Source organism: Pseudopodoces humilis, chromosome 1 (genome assembly GCF_049639895.1).
Source record: "Pseudopodoces humilis isolate 2021_Gansu_Grassland_sample_001 chromosome 1, ASM4963989v1, whole genome shotgun sequence".
NCBI classification, from domain to species: Eukaryota; Metazoa; Chordata; class Aves; order Passeriformes; family Paridae; genus Pseudopodoces; species Pseudopodoces humilis.
This window is the reverse complement of record NC_142200.1, coordinates 89,185,353-89,203,799: the sequence shown is the minus strand read 5'-3', so window position 1 is coordinate 89,203,799 and position 18,447 is coordinate 89,185,353. Positions and strand designations below refer to the sequence as shown.

The 18,447-nt window shown below is 39.3% G+C and overlaps 1 protein-coding gene across 1 annotated transcript in view; it reads left to right on the top strand.

The window, feature by feature from the left end:
• Positions 1-18,447, top strand: part of CAP2 (cyclase associated actin cytoskeleton regulatory protein 2) — a 69,634-nt gene that overhangs the window by 39,309 nt on the left and 11,878 nt on the right. The window contains exons 5-7 of the mRNA XM_005525273.3: positions 7,305-7,448; positions 7,675-7,760; positions 9,493-9,598. Of these exons, the coding sequence (XP_005525330.1) occupies positions 7,305-7,448; positions 7,675-7,760; positions 9,493-9,598 (336 nt within the window). The remainder of the gene's footprint in view (positions 1-7,304; positions 7,449-7,674; positions 7,761-9,492; positions 9,599-18,447) is intronic.

Genomic DNA, 18,447 nt, shown 5'->3' with positions numbered 1-18,447 from the left:
TTATTAGTGTAATTGTTGCTTAATTGTGGGCTGTTGCCCATGTGCCTAAAGCAGGAGGACCCTTTCTTGTTGAAAATGCTGCCCACAGAAAGCTGTAGTGGACAAGAATACAACACACAGAACATTCAAGTCCATTTAAAAACCAGCCAGTCCCAGCCTAAGGTAGTGGGGGTGATTCTGCACTGCTGCAAACTGGTGCATGCAGGTTGTATCAGGCCCTGGATTTCTCCACTGGTTAGAAGCAGTTTGGCTTTCACATTCCTCTCCATTTTCCCTCCCTCAGAGTTTATATTTAAAAATAAACCCACAAATTAGTTACTAGTTAAACTAGTGATTTGTCATGTGGGGTTACGGTTTGGTATTCCCTGTTTTTTCCCACAAAGGACAAAACTGCTACAGCTGAGATTGGCTGTTACATTGAAAATTTTTGTGCTATCTAAGAGGAATAAAAGCCAAATACCAATTAAGTCACTTTGGAAGCACACAAATGTGTCTAAGCTTCTGTGCTGATGAAGCTGACCAGACAGTTCTACTAATTTGTCCCTCTGTGTCATAGTCCTGCTGCTGCACAGCAGTGAGTTGAAGTGGCAAAACCTGTACTGTTGACCAACACATCAAATACTTGTTACACCACTATGTTGAAGATTTACAGTCTAAGAAAACCAGGTCATAATAAATTAATGTCTAGGAGGAGAGATTTGAACCCTGAAAATATCAGAATACTAGAGGGACATAAATGTAGTGATCTCAGAGAAAAAATCTCACTTGCCTCTACAGCCAGAAAACATTGAGAATACTTGCAGAGAAAACATTAGATTAAGGTGCAGTGGGGTAAAAAAATATATGTATTATATATACTTAAATAAATAGGTTATTTCTCAGCCTAATCCGAACACTGATTCCATCCAGGCTATGAATAAAGACTTAGAGAAAAAACATAGGCCTTTCTTAAACTGCATACATACCAAAACAAGGACAAACTTAAAGTCTTCTTTATAGATTTTTAAAATACAAAAAAAAAAAAAAAAAAAAAAAAAAGGGAAATACAGTTAATCAAAAACTATTTCAGTTCTAGAATCACAACCACTCATAGCAGAAATCCATCTTACTGGTGATCTTATTCCTGTAGACACAAGATGATGGGCTTCTGCTCATCGGCTTTAAACTGTCAAGGTAGGAATGTTGTGTAAGACGTTTTCCTAGGCTCTCTTTACAGTAATGGTCGGCACCTCTAGAGTCCATTTCTTCACATCTGTTAATGTCTTTTAACATACAGTCATCTAAAATCTATTAATATGTGGAAAGAATTCCTCAGGGACATCTCTTTCTTCATTTACAGCAGAGGAAATCAAGTCTCAGGTGAGAGCAAACGCTTGCCTGTTACATTGTTAGAACTGAGTGTGGTTGTTGCTATTCATGACATCTTTCATCTCTTGAAAGGATGAAATGTGGGATGGGACTGTACTAGGCTGTTTGCAGAGATAATGGCTGTGTCTACATTAGTATATTAGCTCACAATGGGACTATATTTCTCCTTCAAATCAGCCCCGTTTACTATGTTGTATTTCATATTATAGAGCAGCTTAAGGTGTAGAAAGTGGTATATTTCTGATGAAGTTAAGTGGAAGATACATTCCCAGGCAGCATCTAAACCACAATTTACAGCTACTCCCAAATAGCTCCCCCCTTACATGTATACTGTGAATGTCAGGGCCTCAGCACCAACTGTTTTGCTCTGCAGAACCACTCCTATAAGGCTCTACTTCTTGCCAACACATACAAAGACACCTGATTCAGATCAGCTCCATGTTTCAAACTTGACCCTTAAAAATACAAAGTAAGTATGATGGAGATTTTATGTAAGTACGAAGGAGAAACTAACAGAACTGTACACCATGAAATAAAAGTTGTACTCATGCTATTTGGGTTGCAGCTGAGTAAAACGAAGGAGCTGTTGATCCCAAATTCTCTGAGTTTTATTTTGCTGCTCTTACACCAAAGGTTGCCATGCCTTCATTTTGCATAACTTAAAAGGGTATTTGTTCTCTTGGTATGTTTGTTTTCATAATAGGTCAGGTTCATTTAAACACTGTAATAGTGAAGTCTGAATTGTGTTGCCATTCATCAAATAAAAAATAAAAAATCCTATAAATCCATAAAAATCCTTCGGTAAATAATCTCACCCCTCAAAACCATGTAAGATTAGCTTAAAAATACATAAGATCTTTAAAAACTATATTTTTATTTACCTGCTGTGTTTTGTGCCTTTGTGATTCATGCTGGTGGGTTTCTGGACAACAGTGGACCTGAGAAAATACCCATTTTCTCAAATTAAAGCTGAGATTTTCAAGTAATCACTGGCTCAAGCAGCCAAAAGTTTAAGCAAGCTGTTCAGTTTAGTGTGACTTTATAGGCAGATTTCAAACATTACAAAACCCAAAACTTTGGCCATTCTCCTGAACTGAGTGTCCCTGTGCCCCAGTCCTATTAAGCCTGTCATCTGGGGAATTTTTTGTATGGGTAATGCAAATATGTGAAGGAGAAGAAAGTCTGTGTAGTGTGGTCTGTTGGAATACTAGTATTCCAGGCCACTTTATGAGACTGGGCTGAGACTGTTAAGTCTCTGAAACTAAAGCCTAAGGCAGTTCTTGTTGCGTGCTGGAACTTTTTCTGAGTGTTTTGGCTAATCATGGCATTAGTCTTACTACTCTTGATTTTCTAATAAGAATTATAAAATATTATAAACTGGCTGGTTGTCTAGTTATTTGTATTTAAAATGGCAATGTGGTTTAAATCATTATTTTAAAAGGAAAAAAGGGATACTGGGAATTACTTGTGATATTTGTCAGTTGTGCCCATGTTGCATTTTTAAACATTTCAGCAAAACTGATATTATAATAGGAATGGTGTTTATAAAGAGACTCTTAAATTTCTGTTAAACAACTGTGCTGTGTCTTGAATGACGAGAAATTTTATCTAGCACATGCCAAAGGCATGCCAAAGATTTTTCCAACAGTTCTGATTCATCTCCTGGAATTCGGTTTTCTTAGAGATGCAATACAGACAATTTTATTAAGTCAGCTGTTTTAATATTCATTGCAATAAAGAGATCATTCTTCTAGAACCCTCAGCACAACTGTTTCTGCATTGTAAAGCCAAACAAGACTGATTACTGCCAGAATTAATGAGCCTTTCTATACCCATATGCCATATACACTGTAATTCATCTGCAGTTTAATCACTGACTAAAAATTTAGAACTGAGAGAGAACTCAATTAAGTGATTCCTTGCAGGCTGTGTTCCTGTGTCTAACCCTTACACAGAGACCTGGATGACAAGAAGCTTCCACAAACACACACATTTTGTGCAGCCATTGCAGAACAGGTTGAGTACAGAGTGGAGGGAAGGTGGACTGTGCTGCTCTGCCAGGACCTCTGACATGGGACAGAGCTGAGCAAAGCCTCAAACCCACTCTGGTGTCACTGCAATGCCAAGGGAATGATTACTTTGAGCAACCTTCCTTAGCAATACATATTTCACCTTTAGAATTTGAGCAGTTTCTGTGAAATTAAATAAATCCACTACATTTTTATAAACATTTCTTATAAATATTTAATCATTGGATAGATTGTCATGTGTTCTGAGGGACAGAAATAATCTCTGTCCCACTGACAGATGGTCCTCAGAAAAGTGGCTGAGAGCTTTTCTAGAAGGAATAGGAGGTGTGGGTCACTGTGGTCATTCAGAAAAATGTTTGACCCTAATATTGCCGTCTTATCTATAGATATCAAAGCATTCTACAAAATAAAACAGCTATGTTAACACCATTTCATATCTAGGAAATCGAAGCACAGAAAGCTAACACAGCTTTCCTGAAACCTGATGACAATTTGGTGGGAGAGCTGCAAAGAGAACCCCCATTTAAGGACTCCCACTTCTCTGCACTATCCACAGAAATGTGCTGCCTCCCAGTGCTGTCTAGATACACCAGGCATCTGTGGAGCTGTATTTTTAGCTCTGATATTCTCTTTGTCTGGAACTGGGCCATGAAGATTCACAGTAAGCTAAGGACTGTAAATATCCCTCAGACTTTATGGGAGGAAAACTGGCATAATATCAAAGCAGTACAAGCACTTTCTTAAATTTCAGTTTTGTTAACTACTGTCATACTTGAAAGATTTCCCTAAAAAATAAGAAAATACCCAACCAGCTGCAGCGTGTTGTAAACAAGCAAAAATTAGAAAGGAGAATTTCTGAAGACTTTATCATGTTATGGCAACAAAGTCATATTTTAAGAACTACAAATCATGGAGGTTTCAGGGCTTTTTCAGACTTAATGACTTATGCTGGTCATTAAGTCATCAACAAAAATTTTTTTTCATTTCCCAGTAATAATGTAAATATTTGTTTTCTCCCAGCCCATTTTGTTGTAGGGAAAGATCACATATCCCCATGTATTTTAGATGCACAGGCCTTTCTCAAAATTACTCTACCACGAAAATGTTCTGTAGGTTCTTTAGATGGATCAAAATACTTTTCAAAATGCACAACCTCCTTTTGACATGTTTTTGAACTGTCTTTGACTTGTGTTGATCCATAGCAAACAGGCTTATTCTAAGGTTACATAAAATTTTCTAATGCTGAGGTCTTCTGGAAGGGTAAAAAGAAAGAGAAAAGAGATCAAGCAGAACATACACGCCCGTCATCTTGTGTGTATCATGTCAGCATTAGTCCTCAGCATCATGAAGATTAGTTTTCAACAGAATATTTCAACAGAATGACTAGATTGAGAGATCTTCAAGATCGTCGGGTCCAACCCATGTCCTAACACCACAAATAGACTATGGCACTGAGTGCCACATCCAGTCTGCTTTTAAACACATCCAGGGATGGTGACTCCACCACCTTCCCAGACAGACCATTCCAGTACTTCATTATTCTTTCAGTGAAAACCTTTTTCCTATTATCCAACCTATATTTTCCTTGGCACAGCTTGAGACTGTGTCCTCTCACTCTCTCAGAAAGAGACTTACACCCACCTGCCTACAACCACAGGTCAGGAAGTTGTAGAGAGTGATAAGGTCACCTCTGAGTCTCCTTTTCTCCAAGCTAAACAGCCCCAGCTCCCTCAGCTGTTCCTCACAGGGCTTGTGTTCCAAGCCCCTCACCAGCCTCGTTGCCTCCTCTGGACACGCTCAAGCATCTCAACATTCCCTTACCTGAGGGGCCCAGAACTGGACACAGCACTCCAGGTGCAGCCTCACCAGTGCTGAGTGCAGGGGAAGAATGACCTCCCTGCTCCTCCTTTTGGCCACAACATTCCTGATACAGGCCAGGATGCCCTTGGCCTTCTTGGCCACCAGGGCACACTGCTGGCTCATGTCCAGCCGGCTGTCACCAGTACCCCCAGGTCCCTTTCTGCCTGGGCCCTGTCCAGCCACACCAGCCCCAGCCTGTAGCACTTAAGGGAGTGGTTGTGGCCAAAATGCAGGACTTGGCACTTGGACCTATTAAACTTCACCCCATTGGACTCTGCCCATCCATCCAACCATTCCAGGTCTCTCTGCAGAGCCCTCCTCCCTTCCAACAGACCGACACACACTCCCAGCTTAGTGTCATCTGCAGATTTACTAATGGAAGACTCAATACCATCATCCATGTCATCAATAAAAATATTGGACAGAACAGGCCCCAGCACAGACCCCTGAGGGACACCACTGGTGCCTGGCCACCAGCTGGATGCAGCACCGTTCACCACCACTCTCTGGGCCTGGCCATCCAGCCAGTTCCTAACCCAGCACAGAGTGCTCCTGTCCAAGCCATGGGCTGCCAGCTTTTCCAGGAGTGTGCTGTGGGATACAGTGTCAAAGGCCTTGCTGAAGTCCAAATACACAACATCCACAGCCTTTCCTGCATCCACCAGCTGGGTCACCTGGTTATAAAAGGAGATCAGGTTGGTCAAAAGCAACCTACCCCTCCTAAACCCACCCATGCTGGGTGGGTCTGACCCCCTGGCCATCCTGTAAGTGCTGCATGATGTGACTCAGTATAAACTGATCCATTACCTTACCAGGTTCTGAGGTCAGGCTAACTGGCCTGTAATTATCAGTTGTTTCCAGCAAGCACATCACAAATATGCCTGGAAAAGGTGAGAAAAAAATGAAGAGTTCTGCTACATCCTGAGTGATTTCCAAGTGAAGTGCCAGGGAGAATCAGATCGGTGCAATGTCTTTGGTGGTGCATTGTATGGGTTTGGTGAGCATACTTCTGCAATATTATAGGGTTGCAAGGTACAGCAGTTGTTTTGCTTGTAAACTGATGACTGGATGTCTCTCAATCTGCTGTTTTCTGAGTGGAAGAATTTTTCCCAGTGAATTACTGCTCTAAATTAGTTTTTCTGAGACACTGGACCAGTGTGATTAGCATTCACTTTGCACAGGAAAGAGCTTGGATAGCTTCTGCATTCATTTTGCTTTTCTCTTCACTCCAGACACTATTCCTTCCACTCAGCAGTCATTCCCATGGATACCATTCATTTCTGATTAACCCAGGAGAACTGCCCCAAATCATGGCTTGGAGGCAGTATATTTCCCATGAATTCCGCTTGTGTTAGTTGCAGCCAAAACATTAAAATGTGCCAATAAAGAAAGGTAAAATAGATCTTGCCTTCTGTGTATTACTCTTAGTCTTGTTGCCAGAGGATAACAGGCAACTAACATGTAGTTTGTGTTTCTTTGGAAGAACAACCTAGTTAATAGCATGAAAAACTCAAACATCTGAAGAAGTTCCAGCAATATCAGATGAAAACCACAATCATTCTGCTAACTCTGAGCTATGGGGTTGATACGGGTTTTAATCTGTGCAGCATGTGAAAATGTTGCCAGTGCTGAGAACAATTTTTGCTACAACAAATACTAATATTTAATGTCTGTGCATTTTATCACTGCAGCTATAGGAGGGTAATTAAATTGTTACTGTAATGTAGAAATTTATGATGACCTTTCTTTATGGATATTAAATTGGTAGGCAAGGAGGACAATATTAAACCACATGGTGCTCTTGGACCACCCACTGTTAACAGCTGTGTCTCTTCTCCTTCTTCTCCTTCTTCTCCTTCTCCTTCTCCTTCTCCTTCTCCTTCTCCTTCTCCTTCTCCTTCTCCTTCTCCTTCTCCTTCTCCTTCTCCTTCTCCTTCTCCTTCTCCTTCTCCTTCTCCTTCTCCTTCTCCTTCTCCTTCTCCTTCTCCTTCTCCTTCTCCTTCTCCTTCTCCTTCTCCTTCTCCTTCTCCTCTCCCTTATTTTTAGAATGAGGTGGCAATGCTTCTTAAGCCAATATCAGAGAAGATTCAAGAAATCCAGAACTTCAGAGAAAGGAACAGAGGAAGTAAAATGTTCAACCACCTCTCAGCTGTCAGTGAGAGCATCCCTGCCCTTGGGTGGATAGCAGTGGTGAGTGACACATGGGATGGTTGGGAGGGCTGTTAATAGGCTTCTGGATGGTACGGCCCAGGATTGTTCCAAATCTTGCAGAGCACTCCAGTCTCATGTGTATAGTTCTTCAGTCTGCTACACCCAAGAAGGTAATAAACCTAGTATGCCAGGGGAGGTGTCTGACTAATGTTTTACTTCCTTTCTCCTTCTGTTGTTTCCTGCTACCATGGGGTGATGGTCCTAGTCTCCTAAACCAGGCCCTTATGTCAAGGAGATGAATGATGCTGCTACCTTTTATACTAACAGGGTATTAAAGGACTACAAGAACAGGTATGTTGCCAAGCTCCAGTATCCACTAGCCAGACAACAGAGCATTAACCATACAGTAGGTTTCACAGTGCTATCAGAGAAAGTATTTTGTAAAATCAAAAGCACTTGATAAAACCTTCTTGCGGTAGTATAGTTTTCCCTCCTCACCTCTGACCTGCAGCATGCTGCAGTGAGAATAGCAGCAGCATTAGCAGTGCTGGATTTCACTCTCTGCACATTTTAAGATTATTTTTAATTTTTCTGGTATTCCACCATCGTGAGCTTATATGCAAATGCCTATTTACATAGTGACGTGTGGCTAGCTGGCTGCTGTGCATCCTCCTCTCATTTGTGCTCTCAGACTGTTGCTGTTCTTGCTCTTGGCTGGAAAATGTGTATTTAGGTGGTACATAAATACACCTTCAGATTCCATAGCTCCTAATTTGATTTTTCTCTGCACCACTTCACTGTTCTTAAAGAGCACAAGGAATTCTCAAAAAAGGTTCCGTGAATGATATCTGTGAACTGATGGAGAAAGAGCAAAAAATTCAGGTCCTTCTTATGCCCTCTTTGTAAAGTCATGTATAAATCCTGTTGTCTTGGTGCTTTTGAAGGCCAGATTTTGGCTCTTGATTTTTATATCCCAGTGAAGAATGGTATTTGCTATTGAATTTTTTTCTCTTTAGTGAGGAAAACTTTAGCTATTCAAACTTTCCACATGTATTTATATTTCTCATACATGTATAAATATATATTATATACTATATACAGTACGTTATTTTATATATATTACATATTATTCCTAAAGCCCAAGTTTATCTGCTAAAGGTAGTAACTGATGCTGGGGTAACTGATGATTTTTACACCATAGCATCAGTACTTACACTGGAGAAAAAAATGTCTCATGTAATGGTATAAATAGAGTACATTATTTAGGTATTTAGTTCTTCCTTTAATAAGGAAATCTTTTCCTATTTTTCACTGAATCAATCCACAATGTCTGTATGTCTTCCACAAGTATGGAAGGCTCTCCCTTAACTTCAGTAGGCTTTGGATTAAACCTGTTGACCCAGGTCCTCCACATTATTAACGATCAAATTCAAAGAAAATAAATAGAAGGTAGACACACAAATCCTTGTAAGCCATCACTATTCACTAGTAATTTGTTATAACTGTGGACTTCATCTTATAAGCAGTTTCTCTCTACATATTTCCTGGTTTCATTTATAGTCCCATTGGAGGACTAACAATAACGATTCTAAAGCAAACTTGTGACTTGTACTTTAAAAATTCTTGATGCATAAATATTAAGTCTGATGACTGTAACATGACCTAGTATTGCCCTGGCCACATTTGAATGTGGCAGCCAGAATATCTTACAGAATCCCTGGATATTGAATTTTCTAAAGTTCAGCACCCTGAAACTGAGTCTGGGTACCTGCTGAACAGCTCAACGTGCCTTTAGTGCTTTTTCAGTTAACTCTGATACTGAGAAGAATGGTGACACACACTTCTAGCAGGAAACACTCTCTGCTAGAGGCATCCTTTGCCCTTGGTTTGTCCTCTAGAAGGATCTAGAAGCTTTCCAGTGTAGTAGCTTCAGTCTTTGCGGCACTGGGCTGGTTTGCTGCCTGCTAACTGATTTGTCCATGGCTTTAAGGCAGACATTGGGTTTTACCTGCTTTAAGCAAGAGCAGCACTGCTCTCTGTTTTTAAGTACATTCACACATAAATACTGTCTCTGTTTTTACAGTGACACACGCCATGTTGATTGGGTGAAATCATATCTGAACATCTGGTCTGAGCTCCAAGCTTATATCAAAGAACATCACACCACAGGTCTCACCTGGAGTAAAACTGTAAGTACTCTTTCTTTCTTCAAGAAGAATCATAAGAAGTCAGTAGCTAGTTTCTCTTTTCATGAGGGTCATTAGCTCAGGAAAAATAAATATGTAGGACAGGAAAAGAAGTCATGGTCCATGGATAACCAAGACAATAAATGTTTGAAATATAGGTGGAGATGTTCAGGCCATTGTGGTAGAGGCTTGGAGGAAGAGAAAATAATTACTTGGGATTATTATAGCCATAACCATCAGCTGCAGAGGGTAAAGAGAAGCAGACACAGTTCTCCATGCCTGTAGAAGGTAGGAACAAGACAAAATGCAAAAAAATGAAGGACATGTCAGACCAAAGGAAAACTGAGGGAGCATGTCAATGGAAAGGAGAAGAGTGGTGGGAAGAATCTGAACAATGAGAGAGATTTAATATCAGGAAAGACAAAGACAAGGGATACATAACTTCATAGATGGCTAGCTTTATTAAACTATTATTTTAGACATACAGAAATAACTTCTGGAAACAGAGAGAGTAAATATAACTGTATACCTAATTATTTATGCTCCGTATATAACCTGCTTCTGTGTATTGCATGTGAGATGATAGCAATGAATATTTTTCACTGAGAGGTATAAACATGAAAAATTAATTTTACGTTGGGTTTAAATGTAAGAGTTTATGCCCACTGTCTACATTGATACAGTGTTCTATTTTACTTTATTATCAAATTTATTTTATTATCAGATTATTATCAGTTTATTATTAGATTGGGAGAACTGCTGAAATACATTAAAAATGTAATCAGCCTGCTCTTTACTGATACCATCTCCTAAACCTACTGTATACTTGCACATGCAGTTTTTCACACCAAATTTATAATTTCTTCAATGTACACAAATATCATTATTTTTAATTGAATGACTATTCAGAGAACTAATAGAGGCCACCATTTAGTACTCAAAACAAACAATTTTAAGAACTTGGGAACATAGGGAAGTGAAGTAGAACTTTCAGATTAATGGCCTTCCAATGTATTCTGTGATTCTATGAAGTGTAGCTTAACATGGAATAAGAGCTGGAACACCTTTCCTGTGAAGATAGGCCAAGAGAGTTGTGTTTTTTTCAGCCTGCAGAAGAGAAGGCTTCATAGAGACCTTTTTGCAACCTTGCAATAATATATAAAGTGGGCTTGTGAGAAAGACTGAGAAAGACATTACCAAGGCTTGTAATGACAGAACAGGGGACAATAGTTTTAAATTGAAAGACTGAATATAAGAAATTCTTTATTGTGGGGGTGAGGAGACACTGGAATAGGTTGCCCATAGAAGGTGTAGATGCCCCATCCCTGGAAGTGTTCAAGGCCAGGCTGGGTGGGACTCTGATCAATGTGGTCTATGAAAGGTGTCCCTGCCCATGGCAGGGGCTTGGAACTGGATGATCTTCAAGGTCCCTTCCAATCCAAACCTTTCTCTGATTCTGTGGTACCTGGAAAAGTTCCTTTCTCCCTCTATGGAGGTTATAACCATGTAAGAGAATGTAGGTTACTTGTGCTCAGCAACTGACTGAACCCTTCTCTTCATACCCTTCATGAGACATTGTACAAGGTCTTTCAGTTCTCAAGCATTTGAGTGCAAGTTCAAACACAGGAGAGAGCGATGATCTGAGTGTACATCTTAGTCTGAAGCAATGCAAAAATGTTTGAACATGATAAATTAGAAGACTAATTATTGACTACGTTGTAGGTTTCTATAGTAAAAATTTTAAATATTAAATGTAATTCCTTTATTTAGTACAATATTTCACACTAGGTACATCCTGTTCTATTATGATCAGTGAATGTGAGAAGACCTAATGATTTTTCAATTATTATTACATAAGGAAAAAGGATTGTAGTACCCCATTAGCTGAATTAGCCTGAGAATCTGGGACAAAATTCATTCTGTTAATACAGAAAAAGAATAATTTTCACCTTTAATAGAACTTCACAAGTATGGAAATAGTGTTGTAAGGTAGGGGTTTGTTACAGCCATTTGATCAAACAGGAGGAGCTCTCAGTGCTGGTGAGTACTGGTAGTTTTTCTCAGAAGGGCAGCTGTTGCAGGTTAAGTTTGACTGGTCCTAAAACCAGTACCTCATCCATTGTATCTTTATATTTCTCTCTCTTCGGCTGTCCAAGAAATTGCTGAAATCTAGGTGTGACTTGTTTATTTATTTCCTGCCAACAGTGCTCATTCCATCATGAGTGATGAGCCCATCATTGCATCTGGAGTATTGATTTCACTTTACTTTGGATATCACTCATATCTGGAAGTTGTCTTGGAAGTATGGCTCATTTAAATTATCCTCTGTGTGATGAGTCTGAAAGATTAAATTTCAGACTCATTTTTATGGATGTATATTTTTTTAAGTTTTACTAAATGTGAGTCTAAGAAAATTAGAATCCAGTAAGTTATCAGGTTGTTTAAATAGCTTAAATGTTATTTAAATATTTCTATGAAGCTTGGTAACAAATACATTCCAGAAAGCAATGAGTTGCTCAAGTGATAATTTCATTTTTGTTACGCATTTTAAAGTGAGAATGAAAGTCACAGATTCACATTGTGTGAAGTTAAGCATAAAGGTCTGCAGAATTGGGGTCTAGACAGAAGTATGATATATATAAAAGCTGTAGATATATTCCAGACACAGCTGTTAATCATTGCACACAGAAGCGTCCACTTAAATGCATAAAAGGAAAAAAGGAAAAAGCAGTAGTTTGGCAAGGCGTTAACAAATTGGAACATTTATGAAAGGTAGACATTGGTGTAAGAAAGGTATTTCCTTACAGAGGGAGATAGAAAGAGAGAAATGTCTTGGGGCATATAAGTACAGATTTAAAAGTGTGTTATACCATAATTTACCCTTCATATCTCCAGAAGTCAACAAAGCAATGCATGAAGTTTCTATAGAAACCTCTTAAGTCGCACATTTGGATATTTCTAACAAGAGTGAAGAGTCAGGAAGAATGTTAACTACTGCTTCTCTCTCAGCTGTATTGTAATTGCTTGAACTCCAGCAAACCCCCAGGAGCATAAGCCTAGATCAGAGGGTTTCCTATGCTTGGGTTTCCAAAAAGAAGGGGACAGGATTTCTGAGTTGGAGCTTGGCCCCCTAAGCTATGGGTGCTGTATATTGTGGTGTGCACATTTATGTCTGTGCAATTTCCCAAAGCTGTGCCATTTCCAGCCTTCCATACCCTTCAATCAAGCTGCACAGGGCAGCTGCAGCCAGCCTTGGAACAGATCACTAGTGCATACAGGAAAGTGTTCTTGGCTCTGGCAGCAGGCATACAGGCAGACACTTAAGAGGAAAGAGAAAGAAATGTAATAAATTAGGACACACAAAAACAGGTGCAAAGCGTTGAAATAACGTCCAAGCAGTCACTTCTGATGATAACAGTTATCTCTATCTGCTTCATAAAAAGTTTGTGATAAAAGCAGATGTTCATGGATTTTTGGATCTAACAAAGTTCTGTCTCACTTGGGTTCTGTCCAAGATGTGTGACAATATTTTACTTCTTAAGGGCATCCTATTGAAATGTGTGTGACTGTGTGAGGAGAAAGCCAAGGAAGTAGTGAATAATACAGTGCATTTAAGAATACACTTAGAAGGAAGTAGTGTAGTTAAGGACCTATAGACTTCTGAGCATCTGAACCCATTTTGCTCCTCATGTGGAGTGGTGGTATAAAACTGGACTGGACTATTTAAATTGGTATTTCAAGGCATGATGAATATGGTTAGGATATTCGATGGTACTGTGCTCACAGAATGAAAGTACCTATTTAATGTATGTTTGTGAGCAGGATTTAATCTGAAATAGTAATTTCCATTGATTGATTGTGTATATGTAAGAGAAAACAAGCTTGTCAGTGCAAGACTGATGGATCTCCAGTATTTCCTTAAAAATGTAATTGTGTAGCTTGTTATCTTGGATGCAAAGTGGCCTCCTGTCTCCTACACCCTGTGCTGAGTGGTCACTATACTCACTAAATCTCAGTTTAGCCATCTTGACATTGTAGACAATAGCAATTACCAGCCTAATGGAGATTTGTTTTAATTTGCTACCATTCTTACATGTCAGTGAGTGACATTCTTAGATGTCAGTGAGTCTTTGGAAAAAGCTTTTGTTATAATGAAATATTTTAAGTGCCCAGGGTAGTATTTTACCTATGCAGCAATTGTAATTTTTTCTTGCTACAGCTTTCTGTCTTTAACAAGCAGTCTGTATAGTGACCTGTCCTTTTTCAGTTCTCTCTGATGAAGAGCAAGTGCCTTTTTTTCCTTTTTTTTTTTTTTCCTTGAAGAAGGGATTCTATTGAAGCATGCCTCTTTCTACCCTCCACATTTTTTTGGTGATGAAAATAAATGAACAGCTGTAATATAAGCTCACAAGAATGCCTAATGAAAAGTTTGTTTGCTACAAGGCCTGCATGAGTAATCTGGGGGAAGTGAAACTTCTGCTCCTATTTCTGCAGGTTAACCTTGCAGCAAGAAAACAACCAGTAATAATGAGAGACTGCTGTAGTTTTCTGTATATCAAATAAGTGTTAAGACACAAATCTTGCCCAAAAATATTTGAGCAAAATTGTCTTGTACAATTGCTCCAGGTGGATCTGTACTTAACTTTTTGTTCTTTGTATACAATAGTACTTTAGGATAGATTTTACCAGCAGGTGTATTTACAAAAAGGAAATATTTAGAAACTAGCAGTGAATTTCATTACAGTATTTAGTTTCTAATACAGAATTTCACTCAAGTGATGAGTGAAATCCTCTCCCCCTTTACAAATCAAAACAACTTAGGATGAAGTCTACACATCTTTAAAAGCAGTTGAGACTTATTTAAATCCTGTTTCCATTGAAGCCAGTATCTTCAAGTATTTTTTCTCCTGAAATAGCATTTTAAAAAACATTTATTACTCCTTAGATAGTACTCTAAAAACATTCTTTAAAAGCTGAAATTCTCCACAAGCTCCACACCGAGAAGTACCATCATAATTCCTACATTAGCCTTATTGAGTGCAATTATCCTAGTCTCAGTGCAGACTTGGGCATTTTATTTTAGTCTAAATAATTACCTCCAGACATTTTCTTATAAAATGGCACTGCCTCTCTCCTGTTCTATCAAAACATTTTCCTGTAATATTTTGTCTCTGTACATACTGATGTGAACAAGCTGCAAAAGACCAACTTCTGCAGGCAAAAGCCTCCTATTATTTGTCCTGTATCTCTTCTGTGCTGTGTTTAGTTTGACCTACTTATCAAACAGCCATCGTCTGAGCCACTTCACTAAAGCTAAAGGTCAAAACTCTAGTGCCAAATTCCAGCCACAGCCATGACTGCAATCCCAGAGGCCTTATTCAGATAGAAGTAAGGGCAGCATAGATATACCAGTTTAAATGGCTGTATCTTGGATAAGATGTAGACATTTCCACAGTGCTCAGTTTTTCTCAGTGACAGCCTTTTCTCTCAATTTCTATATACCTTCCATTCCTTTCTCTACCCTTCTCCTTCTCTATTCCCTGTTCCCTTACAATTTTTTGTTGAAAAAAATTGCATCCTTTAGTTGCAAGTGTTTATTTCTCGGAGAATAGGCAGTGTTCTGGTTTTTGGTACAGGATCAATTAAGAAACTGGCTATCCTGGCACTTCTACAATAGTTGCCTCTTTGGTGGAATCTGCCTCAGTCACATCCCTGTCCCTTTGAAAGAAAATATTTTTACTCTCTTATTCCAACAGCGGCTGAAAATATTTGTCTCTACTGTATATCAATTACATTCTCTTAACTTTGACCAAGCACCATTCAGACATGTTAAGGGAAAACCTGGGTGCGGCACGCAGCCTAGTTCCAATGGAAAAGGGAAAGGAACTACAAAATTGAAGGTATGCAAAATAGAGAGAAAAGGAAAGGTATACCTTGCTAAAGGGATTGGTCTTCTTTTTAACCAAATTTTTCTATAAGTAAAAGATGATTGAATCTACCTTTTGGAGCACATTACTTGTTGGCAATTACATTATCATACGTTCTCAAATTATTTAGAAGACCATGGCTGTATAAACATTTCTGGTTGGGTAACTCCGAAGATGTAAGCGTAATTTTAAATCCTGAACAGGTGATAAATGACAAAAGTATACTACAGGGGGCTGCAAAGCTTGAAAATTCTACATATGAATAATTCTGCTGAGACTCAGTAACAAGAAAATAACCTGGCCTGTTTTTTTGTCGTTTTTTGTTTTAACTGACAGAGATTACAGGCCCTGTAAGTCTGCTATTTCATCCGGTAAATTGCAGCTCTTTGGGCAGCATAACTCCTTGCAGACAGGTGGCTTGAATAGGGTAGGTAATAGAACTGTTGTGCTAAGCTACTTTTACCAAAAAAACACCTTAGCCCCTGAGTCACAGTCCACCTGTTCCCAGAGGTTGATATATGATATTTTGAGCTTCACAGTTCTTGCCTTTTGTTGTGCATATGTATGGAAAGAACAATACAGAATGCTGTAATCATTTTAGGTGTGAAACTAGAATTACTGTAAAGGGGGAGAAAACAGGGATAGCCTTCCCTTTTTTTTTTTTTTTTTTTTTTGAGAAGAATGTATTCCCCAGTAGGATTCCTGTTTGTCTGCTGTCATGAAAAGGTTTTTCAATAAATTAAGGGAGGGATTTCATGACCTCCCTCTAAGCCACCTGTTGCTTCATCTGCAAATAGATACTTACCTCTTAATAGGAATGACTAATGAAATAGTTTCTATATTATCATACACATGCATATATCATTTTATTTATGTGCATTATATAGATGCTTATAATCTTCTGGCTCAGAGTAAAATCAAGCATTGCAGCTACAAGAAATGCATTGTTCAGATGCCCCTCAGCAGGTTCCCAGCACAAGAACTTTGTTCCCCTCAATTTCTGTGCTGCACTGTGTCAGCCGAAAGCTGGATAAACACAGAGGAACGTTGTGGGTGTTTGTACAGGGTCTGGCACATAAGCCCCTCATATCCCCAGAGATAGGAGCCTCTGACTGCGGCTCCTTGCTGCTGCAGTACTACAAATATAGTAACAGTGACATGGAAGGCTAACCCAGGGAGCTGTTCAACAAGAATAGCTCAGGAAATAGTAACATCTGCGATAAGACATGAAAAGAAATTCTTACTGTCTTTCAGTAGCTGGGTTCAGACACGTCAAGCTGCATACAGCCACCAAAAATTAGTGATGGAATGGCATCCAGAGCACTTGTGTTATATATGAACAGCTTTTTATTTCTCTAACAAGATTGGCTTTGCCCTGTGCTCCGGGGGAAGGAAGCTTTTAGGAGAAATGTGCCTAACAAGGCCCAGTTTCTCAAAAGCAAAGGGCTTCACTCAGCTCTGCTGCAATTTCAAGGGAATTAAATGAGAATTTCAGCCAGGCAGCTATCTCAACATAAACAATCATTACTTTCTTCCAGCGAGCCTGTTAAGTGAGAAAAAAAAGTGTACACCCTTCTGCCAGTTGAATAAGATGAAGGTAGAAATATATTTCAAGGCTGTACCACAATTCTGCAAACCCTTGCACAGCGACATTTATCAGACCCAGCGCTGCAAGCAGCATCAGACACTGTTGCTAAAGAAAACTTCTCTGCCACAGTCAATGAGAGGCCCTTGGGCCTCTCTGCAGATGGCTTGGGGTTATCCAGCAAGGAGCAAACCCTGACCCATTCCTTTCACCCCATTTAGAGCATGGTTGGAAGCTGAAGACAATTGTTTTCCCTGAGAGGAAATTTCTGGAATGTTTTATCACCTACAGAGCTCTTAGTACATGGTCACAGGGCCTGCATCTCCTGTTCCTGATAGGTCCTTACTCAGAGAATTGCATTTTCTTCCATTTCAAAAAGCTCCAGGAGCATGGTTCAAAGCACATCAAGTTCACTGTGATGCAAAGCTACCAGGTTAAAAGTTAAGGCTTACTTTTGTGTTACATTTTCACTCTATCTCTTCCCCTGCTAATTCTCACTGGGGGCATATTTGTAAATGATGGAAGAATGACCACATGGACATGTTAATGGGAGCAGTCAGCTATCAGTATAACTTGACGTGGTGTCTACAGACACCCCAGCACTAAGAACAGCAGCTGTTGCCGAGGCAAACAGCTGAAATAAAAGAGGAAGAAAGGCAGCTTGCAAACAACCGCCTTCACTGGTCCAAGTGGCTCCTAATACTTTTTATGTAAAGACACACTGTTGTTAACATCTGCGTGAAGTTAATCTGAAGAGTTGTTTGCAAATAGCAAAGCTGCTAAGCACCTGCTGCTTTAGGATAGATGAACTTTTGTGGGCATGTAACATGCTATTTTATTTCCAGCAGCTCTCACAAACACCACCCTATACAGAACAGAAATGAATGGACTTTGTGAAGGGAACTTTTGTTGAAATTGGATAGGACTATATACAAGTCTTACAGATACCAGAATAGTTTAAGAGCTTGGTTCAGAAATATTCTAGAGCCTGAGGTTGTAAGTTCTTAGACTAGCAACTAAGGAAAGCAAAGTAATTGGCAGTGACTGAGGTTGGTAACTTGAAGGTACATTTTTTAATAGATGTCAAAATGAATTGTAAAAAAAGTTTCTGAGACTACTTGGCTGATTTTTAAGTTGCCCTTTACATCAGTGTATCTGAGTGCAGCACAGGTCCCATTTTCCTGGCATGCAGGCAATGCAAGTGAAATGTGTATTCTGTATTTCCAGTTCACTTTTATGCTTTCTACCCCGTTTTGAGAGTTTTCCTGAGCCACTCTCCCACAGAGAATTTCACCTCATTTGAATGTTTGTTTGATTTCAGTTAGGTATATCAAAATGGC